Consider the following 18,441-nt stretch of genomic DNA (forward strand, 5'->3'; position numbering starts at 1 on the left):
CTATAACGAACTATCTGAGACGGGTAATTTATGAAGAAAGAGGTTTAATTGATTCGCAGTTCCAGAGGCTTCACAGGAAGCATGACTAGGAGGCCTCAGGAAGCTTACAATCATGGCAGAAGGTGAAGGGAAGCAAGAACCTTCTTCACATGGTGGCAGGAGAGAAGGGGGGCTGGTGGAGAAGTGCCACACACTTTTAAACCATCAGATCTCATGAGAACTCACTCACTATCACGAGAACAATAGGGGGAAAATCCACCCCCATGATCCAGTCACCTCCCACCAGGTCCCTCCTTCAATCTGACATGAGATTTGGGTAGGGACACAAATCCAGACCATATCAGTGTTCAAATGATGAGCTAATTTTCCCACTAAAGTAAGCACTGGTATGGTACATAGTATGACTATGGTAGTCCAGTATCGGATTCCATAATTTAAAGCACTATTAGACCTTTTAGTTAGTTAAAAGGAAAGGTAAAACAACGGTAATAACAATGAGCTGCAAAGTAGGACGTGTGGTGTGGGAATGGGGACAGCCAAAGCTTCTCTGGTAAAGGGAGGCCAGATTTCAGCCCCTGGTGCAACCGCACCCGTATGCATTCATCATGTGAGATGATAAGCATCTTTCCTTGAACCAGTTGGTTCTTCTTCTTCCTCCCAGGCTGGGAACTTCTCCTTGGAGACAGCAGGAACTGTGTTACAAAGGCATATGGCCCAATGAAGGACACTGAGGCTACTCAATAATTATTAAATGAGAGCATGAACAAAGGAATGTGAGAAGTAACAGAAAACATACGTGTCTCACACATGAGAATTGTTCTGTAGAAGCTGTTTCCCATTTGAGACAAAATAAAAAACACTTGTTGAACGAGTAGATGGGCTTCCTCTGGGAGCACAGCAGGTGGGCACCCGTGTTGGAGCCAGCCATGGTCTGCAGAGTTCATTTCTCTGAGTCCCTGCCCCAGGGGCACATGACACAGGAGGCTCCAGACACCTGACTCAAAGGCAGAGAGGACCATAATACCAGGGTTCCTCAGTCCTCACCAGCATAAGAATCCCAGGGAAGGCATTTTTTTTTTTTTTTTTTGGTCACATACTCTAGGTCTCAATCTCTTAACTTCAAAAATGGCAATGGCTACATTAGCCCTTGGGACCAGTGTTTCAAAGGCTAGTGTAGAACACTTGCCTCAGGTGATTCAAAATCCAGGTTTCCTGACTGCTTCTGCTGTAAAGAATCCCACTCTGGAGGCTGGGGCCTGCAATCTGCATCTTTAACAAGCCCACCAGAGAATTTCAATGCAGTTTCACTTTTGAAGGTTTTTAACTTGGGTGTCCATCAGAACCACCTGGGAAGCTTTCAGCACATGCATGCCTATGTCGCATGCATTGATTCTGTGGCCACACAGAGGGGCCTGCATCTGGGTCTATTTTACAAAGCTTTTCATAGGATCATCATCATCACCTTTCCAGCACTGTTATGCAAATTGGAGAGACTCATGCCAAGGTGAAGCGCTTGGTGAGAGCAGCCAGGACTTCTATGCAGTGTTCAGCCTGTACAGCTGGGCATGGCATCCCTGGCTCCCAGGTGGTTCTAGTGCACACCCCCAGTTAAGAACCAATGAAGAATGTTGCTTGTTAACAACCTTTGAAGGCTCTTTAGCAAAAACAAAGTGTCATATTGGGATTCATCTGTGGCAGTTTGCAGAACACATCAGGGGAGAGAGCTGAGAGCAAGGCATCCACCAGGAGGCCGTTTTGTGCTGGTCTGGGTAAGAGGAGATTGGAGCTGACCTGTTGAATCAACAAAGAGAAATGGAGGAGGGCTCATCCTAAAAGTGGATACTAGTTCTTTAAGAAGAGTCCTGAGATGTACCCAGGAGTAGCAAAGTGGATGTTCCAACCCGAGGGAAGAGATTAGTAAGCTGCTGCCCCCTGAGACAGGGCTCCATGAGCTGACAGGTTGAGCTATGGAGATGCACTCCAAGGGTGCTAGACTAGGAAGAGGTCCTCTCAGGCCCCATCCCTTCATCTGCAGCCAAAGGAAGTTCAGCAGTAGCTGCCCCCGGCCTCTGTTCTCAGTCCACAGCTCCACCAACCCAGTTGCTTGTGCAGAGGGAGAGGATGTGGAGAGATGCTGTCAACACTCTCCATGTCCCCTCCACCCACCCTGGAGGCCGCCTGTGACAGTCCCTCTGCAGGCTGAGACCTGTCTGTGTCTCTTTGGTTAGCAACTTTCTCTGGCTACAGGAGTGTGCTGCACCCAAGAGTCAGGAGGGCTGGAAGTGCAGGATAGTCAACGTCCCCAGTACAGTTTTCTACCAAGGAGAGACCAGCGAGATGGATAGATGCCCCAGCTTTCTCACCTGTTGGTGACACACTTCACTACTCTCTCGTGGAGCTCCCTGAGATCACCACCCAAACAAACTAATTACACCCCAATGCTTGTCCTAAAGTCTGCTCCGATAAGGGGCATGTGAATAGACAGGTCTTCAGTTCCAGAAAAGTAAGTACTCACACAGACAATCTCTCTCAAATAACATGGAAAGTATACATATTATTTTTCTGGAGGGCAGAGGGTATCATGAGGAAGGTGGTCTTCATGCAGTGAATATCGTGTTTCCTCCAGGGAGGGCTCAGTGACATGGAGCAGTGCTTCTCAAATGTCCATGTTCACAGAGGTTAGCTTCTAACTCATCAGGTCTGGGGTGGGGCCTGAGAATCTGCATTTCTAACAGTGAGCGTGTCCAGGGACCACACTTTGAGTAGCAAGGCCTTCACAACTTCAAGTTGCAAACCAATTTTGAATGAGCAGAGTAGAAGGGGGTTTGTAGGGGAGAAGGAACTCTTCACCGTGAGTACATTTCTATGAAGATTTCTGGCCAGGATTTTAGTAAGTACCTAAGCCCCTTCAAACACTTGACTCCTACATAACCTTTTCATCCAAACACCATTCATGAATTGTTTTTATGCCATGAGGTTAAATTATTTCCTGTCATTTCAGGGGAGGTCCCCACTTGTTGAGTTTTCAGTCAGCCTGTAAGACAAAGGAAAAGAGTGATAGAAAATAAAAATAATTTAATTCATTAGATGGAATTCAACTTTGAATTCTTAGTTTGTTGACTAAGAATTTGCAGCCTCTGAGGAAATTTTTTTTAATTGAAGAAGAGAAACCAGTTTTTAAAAATCTGAGAATAATTCATTTGTGACTATTTAACAGAAGGAAAATCTTCCTGAGTGAACATCAAATGCTTTAATTACTTCTTAGGCTTTAGAAGGGATGGCTTGCTGGTCTTTGTACTTTGGGCTTTCTGTTAACAACTGGTTGACTTAGATTTATTTGTTTATTTAGCTTCTTAATTTCATATCCTGTGGTCCTGAAGAGGACAATCACCAGGATTTAGGGGAGTGTTTTTGTCTGTCTTCACTTTGGAAAAAATGTAGTGATTAGTCCTAAACAGGGTTGATTCACCACACTACAGAGGGATGTGTTAGGAACGAGACAGCTTGTTCAAGTGCTTTTGAATTTGTATTCAGTTTTTAAAATGTAAGATCATTTTTACTCATTTTAAATCTTTCAAGGCACTTTTTTCCTCAGGGCCAAGTGGACTGTTTGGGACGAGACCTCGCCGTCTCCATTTGATCACATAATTGCTTCTGATGCCCGCCAGTCTGCAACTGCCAGTGACTGGCACAGGATTATTTCCTTGCACTTCAAATTTCTTTTCTTTCTTTTCTTTTTTTTTTTTTTCTTTTGAGATAGACTCACTCTGGCACCCAGGCTGGAGTGCAGTGGTGCAATCATATCTCACTGCAACCCTCCTGTGCCTGTGATCTTCCCATCTCAACTCCCAAGTAGCTGGGACCACAGATGTGTGCCACCACATCTGGCTAATTTTTATTTTTGTTGAGACAGGGTCTTACTATGTTGTCCAGGCTGGCCTCAAACTCCTGGCCTCAAGTGAACCTCCTGCCTTAGCCTACCAAAATGCCAGGATTACAGGTGTGAGCCACCCATACCTGCCCTCCGAATTTCACTACCTAACTTGGGAGAGGAATTTTGCATTAGCAGTTACATGGTTCATCTGCCTCCAACATTTGTTTTGACTGTAGTTTTTGCTTGTTTCACTTTTTTAAGCTTGGAAAGAACAAATTTAGAATAGTGTAGGCCGTGGCTTCCAAATGGATGTTTTGACAAAATTTCAAGGAAGCAACTGGCTTTGTAGTGCTTTATTTGCCCTGATTCTCCAAATCCCCCATGTGCATGGGTAATCACCTCTGGTTCCCTCGGAGTGTCCGTGGCCAGCTCCTTCCCAGCCTTGCCAGCCCATCATCCGTATTTGGCATCTGTGCTGGAGTCACTGTGTGCTCCAGTTCCTTAAGGATACTTTTAGTTTATCTGGTCTGTGTTCCCCACCTGTTCAGACTCGATTTCCATGAATGTTTTGGGAGAGGTGAGGAAGAAACCTTTTCTGCTTATTGTTGCGTGTTCTTCACCCCAGGCCGCCTCTGGTCTATTCTTACATCACAACTAAAAATATTCTAAAAAATGTGAATCAGATGGTATGACTCCTCTGCTTATAGCCCTCCAGTCCCTTCCCTCTGTACTTGGATCCAAGTCCAAACTCCTGATGAGCAGCAGGGCTCTGCATGGCCTGGCCTTTCATCTGTCGCTTCCCAAACATGTGGCCTCTGGTTGGTTTCTGGAACTCACCATTCCCTTCCCCACACATGCTGGTTCTTCTGTCAGGGACACTCTTCACTCTCCCTTCATGTGCTTAGCCCCTTCTTAGCCTGCAGGTCTCAGCTAAATGGTACCTCCTCAAAAGGGCCTTCCCTCCACCTATACCAGGTGTAATGCTGTTTGCCTCCTTCAGAATGCGTCTCACAGACTGTGATTACTTTAAACAGGTTCATTGAGATATAGTTCAGATGCCATGCAATTAACCCTTTTCAAGTATACAATTCAGTGGGTTTGAGTATATTTTCAGAGTTGTACATCTGAAATGCCACAGTCAATTTTAGAACATTTCATTGCCTCAAAAAGAATCCCCATACTTCTTAGCTGCCATACCCTTTCCCCTATTTCCACCAGCCCAAGGCAAACACAAATCTACTTTCTGTCTCTCTAGATTTGGCTATTCTGGACATTGTGTATAAGTGGAATCATTTATATGAAATGGAGCCAGTCCTTTGTGACTGGCTTCTGTCACTTAGCATAATGTTTTCAGAGTTCATTTGTTTGTGGCATGTGTCATACTTCATTCCTTTACATGGCTGAATAATATTCCATTGTATGGATATACCACATTGTGTTTATTCATTCATCAGTTGCTGAACATTAGATTGTTTCCAATTTTTGTCTATTACAAATTATGCTGCTATCAATATTTGTGTACACGTTTTTGTGTGGGCTCTTGTTTTTATTTCTCTTGGGTGCATACCTAAGAGTGGGATTGCTGGGTTGCATGATAACTTATATTTCATGGTTAAAAAACTGCCAGGCTGCTTTTCAAAGCCACTATACTGTTTTACATTCCCACCAGTAGTATATAATGGTTCTAGTTTGTCCACATCCTGTCCAGCGTTTGTTATTGTCTTTTTTATTGTAGCCATTCTGATGAGTATGAAGTAGTATCTCATTGTGGTTTTCATTTAGATTTCCCTGAAGGTTAATGATGTTGAGCATCTTTTCATGTGATTATTGGCCATCTGTATGTATTTTTTGGAAAAACTATTCAGATCCTTTACCCATTTGTTAGTTGGGTTACTTATCTTTTTATTATTGAGCTGCAAGACTTTTAAAAAATATATCCTGAAGTTCCTATTAGACATATTATTCAAAATATTCTCATCCTGTAGATTTTTTCACTTTCTTGATGGTGTCCTTTGAAACACGTGAGTTTTAAATTTTGATGATATCCAGATTATCCAGTTTTTCTTTTGCTACTTTTGTCGTTGTTGTTGTTGTTGTTATTATTATTATTATTATTTGAGGCAGAGTCTCTATGTGTCGCCCAGGATGGAGTGCAGTGGTGCGATCTTGGCTCACTGCAACCTCCGCCTCCTGGGTTCATCCTCCGCCTCCTAGGTTCAATCTATCCTCCCACCTCAACCTCCCAAGTAGCTGGGGCTATGGGTGTGTGTTACCACAACCAGGCTAATTTTTGTGTTTTTAGTAGAGACAGGGTTTTGTTATGTTGGCCAGGCTGGTCATAAACTCCTGGCCTCAAGTGATCCCCTTGCCTCGGCCTCCCAAGGTGCTGGGATTACAGGCGTGAGACACCGTGCTCGGCCAGTTATTTTTCATTTCCTTTTGAGTTTTTTGTTTTTGCCATCTCCACCTATAGGCTACGTGTGCTGTTTCGGCAGGACCATGTTTGCCATTGTAGCCCCATCCCCTAGAATAGGGCTTGATATGGGGCAGCAGTCAGTGAATAGCTCTTCAACGAGTTAATGAATAAACAAAGGGGTACTCAAAATGTAAAATTCTTCCTTAACTCACTAAGCAACCTTCTGATTGCAACTGCTTTCCCTTTTTGACCTCCAAGACAGGAATTCTCTGGCCCTGCTGATAGAAGCCCCATGTTGCACAGGGGCAACTATATCACTTATTGGAAATTACACGTTTGCCCTCTGACTTCAGTATTTCTCATCTGCCCTCTGACTTCAGTATTTCTCCCAGGAGCAGAGGATGGAAGTTCTTCACAGCTAGATCTGCAGTGTCATTCAGAAGCTGGCTTCAGAGCCTGTGGAGCTGGAAGCCTCGGGCTCACATCAAGGGAAGGAATGCCACTCAGCCTCTGGGCACACAGCTGCCACTTGCCCTGGTGCCATCTCTCTTGGTGCTACCCTGTACTAGCCTTGTCCCGAAATGCCTACCCCATTCATTTCACCTTCTCTGCTACTATGTCACTGCCTCTCCCATCATAGTGCTCCACCCAAATGAGGCAAATTCTTATCCTTTCAAGGCCCACCCTAAAGTCACCTTTTTTGATATACTTGCTTTTTTATTTACTCCACCAGGCAAAGAGGGTGGCACCCTGCTGTGAGCTCTTGGAACAATTTATTTAGGTCCCTTGTAGCCTGGATCATATTAAACCAATACTCTTTCCTTCTCTATTAAAATGTGTTAATTTGGAGTCTTTGCTTACTAAATGCTGTCTCTTTTTTTTTTGAGACAGAGTTTCTCTCTTGTTGCCCCAGCCTAGAGTGCAATGGCGCAATCTCGGCTTACTGCAACCTCCGCCTCCTGGGTCCAAGTGATTCTCCTGCCTCAGCCTCCCAAGTAGCTGGGATTACAGGCGTCTGCCAACACGCCCAGCTAATTTTTTGTATTTTTAGTAGAGATGGAGTTTCACCATGTTGGCCAGGATGGTCTCAAACTCCTGACCTCAGGTGATCCACCCACCTAGGCCTCCCAAATTGGTGGGATTACAGTTGTGAGTCACCGAGCCCGGCCGAGATCCCTTCTTACCTGTCATTTGTATTCTGCCCATTCTGTGTCTCACATCTTGTAGGTGTTTATTAGATGATTGGTGAGTGAATGAATGAATGTACAGATGGATGATGTATAAGTCCTTTCAGAGGGAAACTTTGAGTATGTTAAGACCCCAGCAAGGCTTATACTTGGTCTTCATCAGATCCCATCTGCCTCTGATTTTTCATGACCCCTTATGGATTGGCTACATGAACCACTTTCAGAAGTTTGACTAGCGCATCAACAACAGTTCACCCTCTGCATCTCTGCTTAGGGATCAACAGGAGTGCTTGCTTGTGTGGCTTCATTCCAGTAGGAGGTTCATATTTTCATGGTTATGTATTGTGTACTCTTCCTTGATTCAAGAGTACCATGACTTGTGTTTGTTCTGACTCCAGGACTATCCCTGAGAAACCCTCAGCCAAGAGTGTATCATCAGGGCCTGAGCAAGTGGCAGGAGACAAGGTATTGTGTGAATCTAGTACATGGAAGAGTGTGTTTTGATGGCTGGGGTCTGTAATTCATAAGCTGTTCAAATGACAGGCCCTTTCCCCATACCCATGTGTATTCAAAGCACCATGTCATGTTCTGTAAGGAGATATGCAGGGGGGTTGGGTCAGGAAAGGAAGTTAAGATTGAAGGAGAACATGCAGAGGAGCTTTGGGAAGGAATGTGTCTGGCTCACATCCTGGCTTCATCATTTACCAACTGGGAAACCCTGGGCAAGTGATAAAACTTCGCATTCCAGTTTCCTCCTCATAAAACGGGAATAAAGAGAAGCTATCCATAGAGTTTTTAGATAATGGATTTAAAACACTACCTGGCACACAGTAAACCATGACTAAGTAGAGGCTACGTACTCCATCCTACATGCATCAGCAGTGGTAGTCCAGCAATACTCCTATAAGGCACCTGTTATGACTTCATTTTACTGGTAAGGGTCTCGAGGCTTATAGAAAGGATAGCTGATTTGCCTGACAGCACATTGCTGGTATATATCTGAGTCAGTAATCAAAATTGGGGCGCTAATGCCAAAGGTTGTACACTTTCTATGCTGCAAGCTCATGTGTTTTTCTTCATGGGTAGGAACTTTATGGCTCAATCCCAAAGGATTCCCCTCTGGGAATACGACTATTTGTTCTGGTAAGGTTCAAGCTAACTCATCATTGAGTGCCGCTAATAAAGTGTTTGCTGAGAATGTTTTGTGTTAACTCATTGAGCCAGGTTATTGAGAACCTCTGCTCACCTCTGACACCTCAGTTGATTACGGAATTTGGGGATAAAGTGCTTCCAAAATTTAGCCAAATTCTAAATTAAGTGAGTTAACGTGGGGCCCCTTTTACCAGCCCACAAGGGTCATGCTTGTTGTGTCTGGAAGGAGGAAAGGGTCTTAGAGGAACACTAAATTGCCAGACTGACAGTCAGATGTAGAGACACCAGGGTCGTCTTCAGTTTAACAAACACATGTGAGAACTAGAAAGTTAGAAGTCAGACTTCAAACTCTACCTAGCATTGAGCATAAACAGGTCACTGACCACAAAGATATTCTGTTCCCAAAGAGTGCTGCATTCATGGTCAAGTAAGGCCTGAGTCTTGACTGACATCAAATGCTTGTATGATTGGGAGGAAGGAGCCCGAAGGCCAAAGAGGCTCACTAATTTCATTATTCGATTCTTCCAACCTCTGCACGTTACAAACAGGGCTGGAGCCTGGCTCTGCTGGCCAAGCTTCCAGGGCTGGGACAGCCAAGGTATGTCTGGATGAGAGAAGGTCTTTGCCAAGGCAAGCATCTGTTGTGCCAGGCAGACCAGCAAATGAGCTGCTTCTTGCAGCCCCTTCTCTGGAATCTTCCACAAGTCAAGGCCTATTCATTTAATAAATGCAAACTCAGGAGCTACTAAGTTCTAGGCTAAGTGCCAGGCACTGAGAATACAGAAATGAGGATGCATAAATCAACTATGCTTTTCATCACTGTGTTTTTTAAAATGTTAACTGATGATTTCCTGATCCTGAGAGTAATGTGCAGATGCTCCTTGAATTATGTTGGGGTTATGTCCTGATAAACCCATAATTAGTTGAAAATATCATAAGTTGAAAATGTATTTAATACACCCAACCTACCAAACATCATAGCTTAGCCTAGCCTACTTAAACATGCTCAGAACAGTTCCATTAACCTACAATTGGGCAGAATCATCTGGCAACACAGCTCTCCTTAGAGTATCGGTTGTTTACCCTGGTGATGATGTGGCTGACAAGGTGCTACAGCTCGCTGCACTGCCCAGCATCTTGAGAGTATTGTACAGTTTTCTACCACTTTCTACTGAATACCTATTGCTTTTGCACCACCAGAAGGTTGAAAAATCTTAAGTAGAATCATAAGTCAGGGACCATCTGTATGTTAGTTGAAATTTTTAATTGAATCTTCCATAATCTTCAGCGAGAAGCCCTTGAGAGTATTGAACGTCCTTGCCAGACAAGGAAAAGTGGAACTGGGGAAGAGGCCAGTTATGTGAATCCTCTTAAAATAGGGTCTAAAATTTTATAATAAAAATCTTTTTTAAAGTTTTGATTGAGACCTTGCTTGAAATGTGCAGCTAAAAATTACGAAATTAGGTTTATTTTATCCTGCATTTATTCAATGACACTCAAAACATTGTAATTATAATTGTCAAAGAGTCTTTAAAATAACAGTGCCCTAACTTCTGAAACAAAAGAAGGAATTGAGTGCTGGATAGGCAGCTTTTGTATGTGAATTTTCCTGCTGTTGCATAAGATAACATCCTTTGTTTCATATTTTGTCTGGTTTTCGGTACAATCACGAAAGGATCATTTTTACAATGGCCAGTTTTTCCTAAGGGCTTCTCTTGATCTTTTTAAATTAAATCTTTGTCTTCTGAAGCATCTTAAAGTCGTATCCAAGAGAATTTTGACTCTTTCAACAGTTAACTGATCTAACTCTGCCAGATCCAGATTTATCAGTGGTTTTGCAGTGGTTTTATCCATTTTTCAACATCACTTTCATTGATTTCATGAAAGTCTGCATCTTTTAGAGCAAGATTTCTGTTTCACTCTGTATTTGATTTGCATTGTATTGTAATCAGATAATGAGATGTCTACACTGGCAATCAGGGACATTAGATATACAGTTCGTTCACTGGTCCGTGTTCCCAGTCAGCCGAGCATCTCATAACCATCAGCCTTGATAAATGCTAACGTTAAGTTCTCTAAGTTAAAGCCAGTGTAGGCAGTGATTGGAACGTGGAAGCAATCAGAGCACAGGAGAAGCCTGGTCCCTGGAATCTCTCCCTTTTGTATCCTGGTGGATACCAAGTGCCTGGCAGAGGTCATAGGCAACCCCCAACCAGAGCGCTCCCCACTGCCATGTTGCCTAGAACTGGGGACAGCTTAGATTAGCCATATCTCCCCAAAATTTGTATTTTTAATTGAATTGGTTTTAAAAATTCAATCCATTTTAAATATGAGATTTTATTTTTATTTAAAAGAATTACATTGTGGGTATGTCTGTGATTCTTGGGTACCTGCCTGGCTACCAAGAAGACATGTGACTCCATGATGACTCTGCTTTTTAAGGTTATGCCCTGGGCATGATCCAAAACCAGGAGAACAAAGTGGGTACTGGTGTTGCCTTGAATAAAGGGCTCCCCTAATGCAGAAGCCTTACAGCCTTTATAAACTGCAGTTAGGGATGTTTTCTCTTCCTTAGGATGGATTTAAACAAGAATCATAAACATGTGAGCTTTCTCCTCATCCTCCTTTCATTGCCTCTCCCCACCTGGGAGCAAATGTCTAGTACTTTCCAGTGGCTCTCAGTGCCAGCAGCCTCATAAGGGAAGAGTATTATCTGAGGTCAGGTTCACCAGAAGCAGCACCCGAGATGGATTCTTATGAAAGGGATTTATTGGGGCAAGAGGAGCGAATGGAGCAGAATGAAGGGAAGGAGCCAAACAGGCATGTGGGCTCAGCTGGAGTCTGCTTCACCCAGTCCCATGGGAGCTCTGGAACATTAATTGTACAACAGAGTTGGTCCTGTCTTGAGGCAAAGGGAACATCCTTGGGTATCCACGTCAATCAGAGGCTATGGAATGCTTTTGGGGAAGGTGTCATAACCTCCCAGGCAAAGCAATTCCTTTCAAGCTGTTGTACCTATCTAGTAAGGGGGTTCTGAGTGGAGCACTGCCAGCATCCACACAAGGAGTGGTAGTGTTTGCCAAAACACATGCTCTGATACACCTCTGGGCCTCCTTGGAAATCACAGTAGTAGAAGAGAGGGGTGTAGAATTAAAAACATTTGGTCGGGGCAGTTTACATGGCCAGTATAAACAGCTATGTTGGTGCTGACAGGCGGCAGAAGGGTAATCCATGACATTCCTTCCTGTAACACCATCCCGGAGCACATGAGTCATGAACCATAGGCTCAGCTCTCTTGTTCCTAGAGATGATGTCTTTGGTTTACTCTTTTGGCCTGTCCTCACCAAGATCCAAGCAGAATTTTGAAATTTTTATTCGACTGAGTAAAGTGGAAGAGAGACCAGGAATAGTTAAATAAATGCTGATATAAATGTTATTTTCTAGCATTTGGGAATTAACAAAAATAAGGTAGCTGAGCAGCTTTTGAATGATCAGAAGTACTGTTGTCTTAGGTCAAAGCTAATTAAACTGAGGTTTTCTTGTGTCCCAGAGTAAATTTTTGAAGACATTTATTTCACACATGTGAAAACTGAAGAAGTCTTTGGGGCAATAAATCTTTTTGTTTTATTTTTATTTTTATTTTTGAGACAGAGTCTTACTCTGTCGCCAGGCTGGAGTACAGTGATGTGATCTCGGCTCACTGCAGCCTCCACCTCCCTGGTTCAAGCAATTCTCCTGCCTCAGCCTCCTGAGGACTACTGGTACTAGAGGTACTGTAGCTGGGACTACAGGTATGCGCCACCACGCCCAACTAATTTTTGTATTTGTAGTAGAGACAGGATTTCACCATGTTGGCCAGGCTGGTCTCAGTCTCTTGACCTCGTGATCTGCCTGCCTTGGCCTCCCAAAGTGCTGGGATTACAGGCGTGAGCCACAGCGCCCGACCAATAAATGTTTACTTCAAGAACAGATAGGCCTTTGACTTAAAACTAAAGCTTCTCTGCTGGTTTGAAAGGAATTCCCAGTGAGGTATTGGGCATTACAAGAGAAATTGGTAACAGAGTTAGGTAAGCATGTAATATATATGTATATATAAAATAAATATATATTATATATTATACATACATATTTTATATATTATACATACATATTACATATATATTTGTTTATCCTGGGACACTCTTTAGAGTAATAATACCAGAATGACAAACATGAACCAGGACCGTCCCCAGGAAACCAAGAGAACTAAGGTCGTATAAGACTTTGGCTTGCTGCCTCTGATGTCAACAGGCCGATTAGCCAGGATTTAGGGTAGTGTCTACTTGGGACAATTGTGGGTGTTGCTTCTGGCAGGAGGAATATGGGGAAGAAGATGGTAGTGAAAGGCCACCTATGGTGAATCATTAATGCCATGCAGTTCTTGAAACAGCATTTGAGAAATTACTCTCTGGTTTTCCTTATTGAAATTGCCAATGCCTGTTCTCTAGGTTCTAAGAGCAGCCCTCACACTTGCCATCACACAGCCATGTAAATATCTGTGTCTCTGCTGGGAGCTCCCCATCCCTTCTGAACTCTGAGCTCTACAAGGACAGTGACTAACATCTCTCAGACCAGTTCCCTCAGTGCTGAAATGTGTGTGATACGACAGCTCAGCTACTCAGTGCATGCTCAGTGCGTGTTCTGAATCCTGTGCCATTCGCATGTTACATACATGAGCTTCCATCCCTGAGTGTTGGGGACAAGACGGAGGAAGAAAACCTCATTGGAAGGGCTGAGGAAAGGTGCTCCTTGACGGTGAGGACAACTTAAACGGAGCTGTGGACATAAGAGCAGGCAGGGTGTGTGTAGAATAGTAGCGTATATGTGCCATGGGGCAGGAGTGGAAGAACAACAACAGAAAAGGAAGGGCCAAAATGGAAGCTGGGATTAAGATTTCAGACTTTATTCTGTTTGCACTGGGGAGAGACGTATTTTAAGAAGCTTCCTCTGGCAGCCAGCCGAATGGACTGAAGGGGGAGGAAAGCTCATAGCAGCAGCTACCAAACATCATTACCCGGCAAAATCACTAACTTTATTGCTCACTATGTACGGAAAATGCTCATCCCAGACCCTGCAGTCTCTGTGTCTACTCAGAAAAGACTCCTGCAATGCAAATAGAGTGTTGCCCAGGAATCTGCATTTTTTAAAAATTTTATTTTTTATTTTATTTTATTTTTTTATTATTATACTTTAAGTTCTAGGGTACATGTGCATAACGTGCAGGTTTGTTACATATGTATACTTGTGCCATGTTGGCGTGCTGCACCCATCAACTCGTCAGCACCCATCAACTCGTCATTTACATCAGGTATAACTCCCAATGCAATCCCTCCCCCCCCCCCCGCCCCCAAGAGGCTCCCAAGGTGATACTAATGCAGGTGATCCCGGATCTCTGTGCAAATAACACTTGCTAAAAGCACAGAGAGCTATTAGAAAACTAATCATCATTGAGATCAGTTATATCCGAGACTGGATGCTAAAAAGATATATTAGAGTTTAGTTTTATATTTGTATATCTCTTATCTTTTGTTTAATTGTATTTGGGCTTTTGGGGGTTTTGTTTCATTGCTATTTTCTAAGTAAGGGTGTACTGATGTTTAACAAACAAACAAAAGTATACAAGTTATTAAGTTCCCAGCTCAATGAACTTTCACAAAAGGATCAAACCTGTGTAACCTGCACTCAGAACTTCCTTCCTTCCACTTATTCCACAATTACTGTCTTGATTTCTAGCCCCATAGATTATTTACCTTTTATCACCTTTATTTGTGGTGCTTTTGATAATGTTCATAATGTATTAGAATAAAAGATACATATAATTGGATAGTTTAAGTAGATATATTATGGTAAATGCTCATATGTTTTTACCAGTTGGACACACAATAAAAATATTTTTCATCCACCTGTCCAAATGCCTTGAAATGTTAGTCTGAGCTGAGATGGGAGTCTTGGAAATTGGAGGACCTCTGTACCTTCTCCTCCAAAATCTGTAAACATGCTGTTTCCGCTTGGAAGTCTTGATTTGCTTTCAGTGACTCTGAGAAGTCCTGTGGCTTGTGAAGAGCCTCTTGGCTTTCCTTTCACCTTGGTTGGAAGCCATGTGCCCAGGTGGAGAGACAGCAGTTCCCTACAGCCTTTCTCTTCTGGTTCTCTCAAGCCACTGTGTGCAGAGTCCGGCCTAAGCTGGCTACGCTTGGAAACCTCTCCTCACCCTTGTACCCTCCCCACACCCTGGGAAGACTTGCTTATGGACAGCCCAGCCCTCACTGCTTCAGGTTTTAGGAAGAAACCCTCTCTTTTCTAGGTGCGATTTTCTTAGAGTTTGTCTTTCCTAAACCACCAAGATCTGAAAAGGCAGGATTAGGGTGTGGGATTAGGAGAGAGGGGCCCGGAAGATGGCAGGGTTGTGTTTTCATCCAAACTTTAGGAGGTCTCCAGCTCACCCATGGCCCAGCCCCCCTCACCAGGACCACCCTAGGGTTTGAACCCAAAGCATTAGTTGGGAGTAAAGAGTGGTTTTGTCCTTTTTTTTTTTTTTTTTTTTTTTTGAGATGGAGTCTCGCTCTGTCGCCCAGGCTGGAGTGCAGTGGTGCAATCTCCACTCACTGCAAGCTCTGCCCCACCGGGTTCACGCCATTCTCCTGCCTCAGCCTCCCGTGTTGCTGGGACTACAGGCGCCCGCCACCATGCCAGGCTAATTTTTTGTATTTTTAGTAGAGGCAGGGTTTCTACTGACTTCGTGATCCACCCGTCTCGGCCTGCCAAAGTGCTGGAATTACAGGCGTGAGCCACCGCGCCCGGCCGGTCTTCCCAGGGAACCCGTGGGAAAGGTGGGCAGCTAGAAGGGGCCTGGAGACGGCCTGGTCAGGGCACCTTGTCCTACCAGTGCCTACCGTCTGAGCACTGCTTCGAAGGACTCGATTGCCCCGTGGAGCCTGCTCCTGCACACCTGCCTTTCATGCAGCTGACCCATCTGTTGGTACTTTTTCTTTCAGGAGGAGATGGGCATCTCCTGTGAGCTGCTGGAATCGGACTTCCTCAAATGCAGCGTGGGATTTCCTTTCATGAGGTCGAAGTCAAAGGTAAGGGACACAGATGGGACCGTTCCTCGGCAGCAGGCCCCAGCCCTTCCCACCAGCCACTGATTCCGCCACTGCCTCCCTGAGGTGAGGAGTTCTCCTACCCCCCTGCCTCCCATAGCAGCTGGGGCGGCCACTGAAGCCCTGCCACACTCCTGTCGCTGGCAGTGTACACCGGGGTATACTCCAGAGGGGCTGCGCCTCGTGGTCTTTCTCTTTGATGCACATGATGTGCCCCAAATGTGAAAGTGAAGGACACACCACGGCCTCTGCACTGTGGCAAGTGCCATTTAGTTGGGCTTCTGAAAATAATTTTTTCTGTGGGACTTTCTGTGCCTCTTTGAGTCCCCTAGGCAACACAGGAGAAGATGTGGTCTGTCACGTCTAGTCCTGACTCTGTCACTCCCTTGGGTGCTCACAGTTTTCTGAAGAGACCTCTCAAAATTCTCAAAACACAAATACCTGTATCCCACTTCATTTTAAAAAAGAGTAAAGAAATTAAGTCACTTTGGTATTGGTGTGGAGACAGATTTTCTAAGTTCAAATGGTATACTACCGAATCTTCAGACATTGTTGGGACATTCTAGTATGTGCCATCATTGTAAGGAGATACAAACATAGGTAAAAAGATTTGGTGGTTGGAGGCAAAACTAGAATCTAAAAGACCAAGTCTGCCTTTGGAAATGGAAGCTGTTTTCCCTGCCATGATTTGAAGGAAATCTCATATTCCTTTGTCTACCTTTTTTCCCTTAAAAACATGAAAGCTGGCCAGGCGTGGTGGCTCATGTCTGTAATCCCAGCACTTTTGGGAGGCTAAGGCAAGTGGATCACGAGGTCAGGAGATCAAGACCATCCTGGCTAACATAGTGAAACTCTATCTCTACTAAAAATACAAAAAATTTGCCGGGCATGGTGGCACATGCCTGTAGTCCTAGCTACTCAGGAGGCTGAGGCAGGAGAATCACTTGAACCTGGGAGGCAGAGGTTGCAGTGAGCCAAGATCGTGCCACTGCACTCCAGCCTGGGCGACGGAGCGAGACTCTGTTGTCTCCAAAAAAAAAGCGAAAGCTTCATCCTTTTGTCCTGCCTGGGTCATACAATCAGATCATTTTAATCTCTAAGACTCTTTGGTCCCAGTATCTAGTAGCTGTTTTGTAAACCAATGGTGAGAATGTTATGGTGAGGGAGAAGACTTGGTCATTTCTTAGCAAATCACTTGAACCCATAAAAGCCCCATTGATTGCACCTCGATTTTGGACTTTGCAGCCTTCAGAACTGTGAGAAATTAACGTTTAAACCACCCAGACTAGGGTAATTTGTGATGGAATCCCAAACTGACTAGGGCAAAAAGGTAATAACTCTCTCACTGTTAGGGTCAATGTTGTTCAGTGCTGTGCTCATGTATCCCCCAAGATAATCTCATGAACCACCTAAAATAATCTTAGTGTACCACTCCCAGTGTGAACATCCTGTGATTTGGGAAACAGTGGCCCAAACAAATGGTGTTCACCATATACATGTCAGGCACCTGTGGGAATGTGGGAGGAACCCCTGGGTAGGAGTTATACCAGGTTCTACCACAAACTGTGTGATCTTGGCAAAACCACAGTGACTCTTACGCCCATGACTCCTCGGATTTTTTTCTGCCTCTCTTCCTCATTCTGTCCACATTCACCCCAGGAGGAGGGAAGCCTCAATAAGTGGGTGCCCTTGGAAAATGGATTACATGTAGCTGGCAGAGTACAGACCAAGTCCCATTAGACTCCAGGTAGGGTGAGGGTGGAGATAAAGAAGGACGACCCCAATCCATGGACACTATTGCCTCTAGTAATGTATGTGGCACCTCCGCACACAAATTTAAATAAAATCTTTTGAGTAACAGATAATAGGCTTAATTGAAAAACTTGTAACAGTTTCCATTTCATTTTAAACTCCAGCCTGTATCACATATCAGACCTAAGATGTGTGTTTCTCTCTCTAGTGGAGAGTTAAATTTTGTCAAATTTTTGTTTGCTTGTTTGTTTTTGAAAGGGAGTCTCTCTCTGTTGCCCAGGCTGGAGTGCAGTGGTGCAATCTTGGCTCACTGCAGCCGCGGCCTCCCGGGTTCAAGTGATTCTCCTGCCTCAGCTTCCCTAGTAGCTGAGATTACAGGTGCCCACCACCATGCCCAGCTATTTTTTTGTTGTTGTTGTATTTTTAGTAGAGACCAAGTTTCACCATGTTGGCCAGGCTGGTCTTGAACTCCTTACCTTAAGTGATCCACCTGCCTCGGCCTCCCAAAGTGCTGGGATTACAGGCATGAGCCACCGCGCCCAGCCAACATTTGTTAAAACCCTCAAAATCGTGATAGAGCCCACAGAAGTGTGAACATTGGAATGTTGGTTGTTTTCCCAGCTGGTAATGCCACCACTTTCCTCCCACATACAGATGCTGGGACCTGTATCAAGACTGACTAAACCTGGGTATTGGGGGCATGGGAGCAGAGGGTGATTCCCTGGAGAAAGCGCAACAAGTCACCCAGCAGAGATGGGGCTCCCCGTGTCCGCAGCCCAGCGTGCATTCCCATGTCCTTCCAACCCTGAGGGTCCTCAGGCTCCAGGCCACCTGCTAAGCCTCATGACTATACTTGGCTTACCTTGGATGGCCATATGTTTCTATCTCTCATAGCCTGCCCAGTTTCTGACGTTCTGTTCT

The 18,441-nt window shown here is 44.4% G+C and overlaps 1 protein-coding gene across 2 annotated transcripts in view; it reads left to right on the forward strand.

Moving 5' to 3' along the window:
* Nucleotides 1-18,441, forward strand: part of LOC105480186 (integrin subunit alpha 9) — a 387,973-nt gene that overhangs the window by 278,947 nt on the left and 90,585 nt on the right. For both annotated transcript variants that reach the window (XM_071091443.1, XM_071091444.1), the window contains one exon: nt 15,664-15,750. In XM_071091443.1, the coding sequence (XP_070947544.1) occupies nt 15,664-15,750 (87 nt within the window). The remainder of the gene's footprint in view (nt 1-15,663; nt 15,751-18,441) is intronic.

The sequence above is a fragment of the Macaca nemestrina genome, chromosome 2 (assembly GCF_043159975.1).
Source record: "Macaca nemestrina isolate mMacNem1 chromosome 2, mMacNem.hap1, whole genome shotgun sequence".
NCBI lineage: Eukaryota > Metazoa > Chordata > Mammalia > Primates > Cercopithecidae > Macaca > Macaca nemestrina.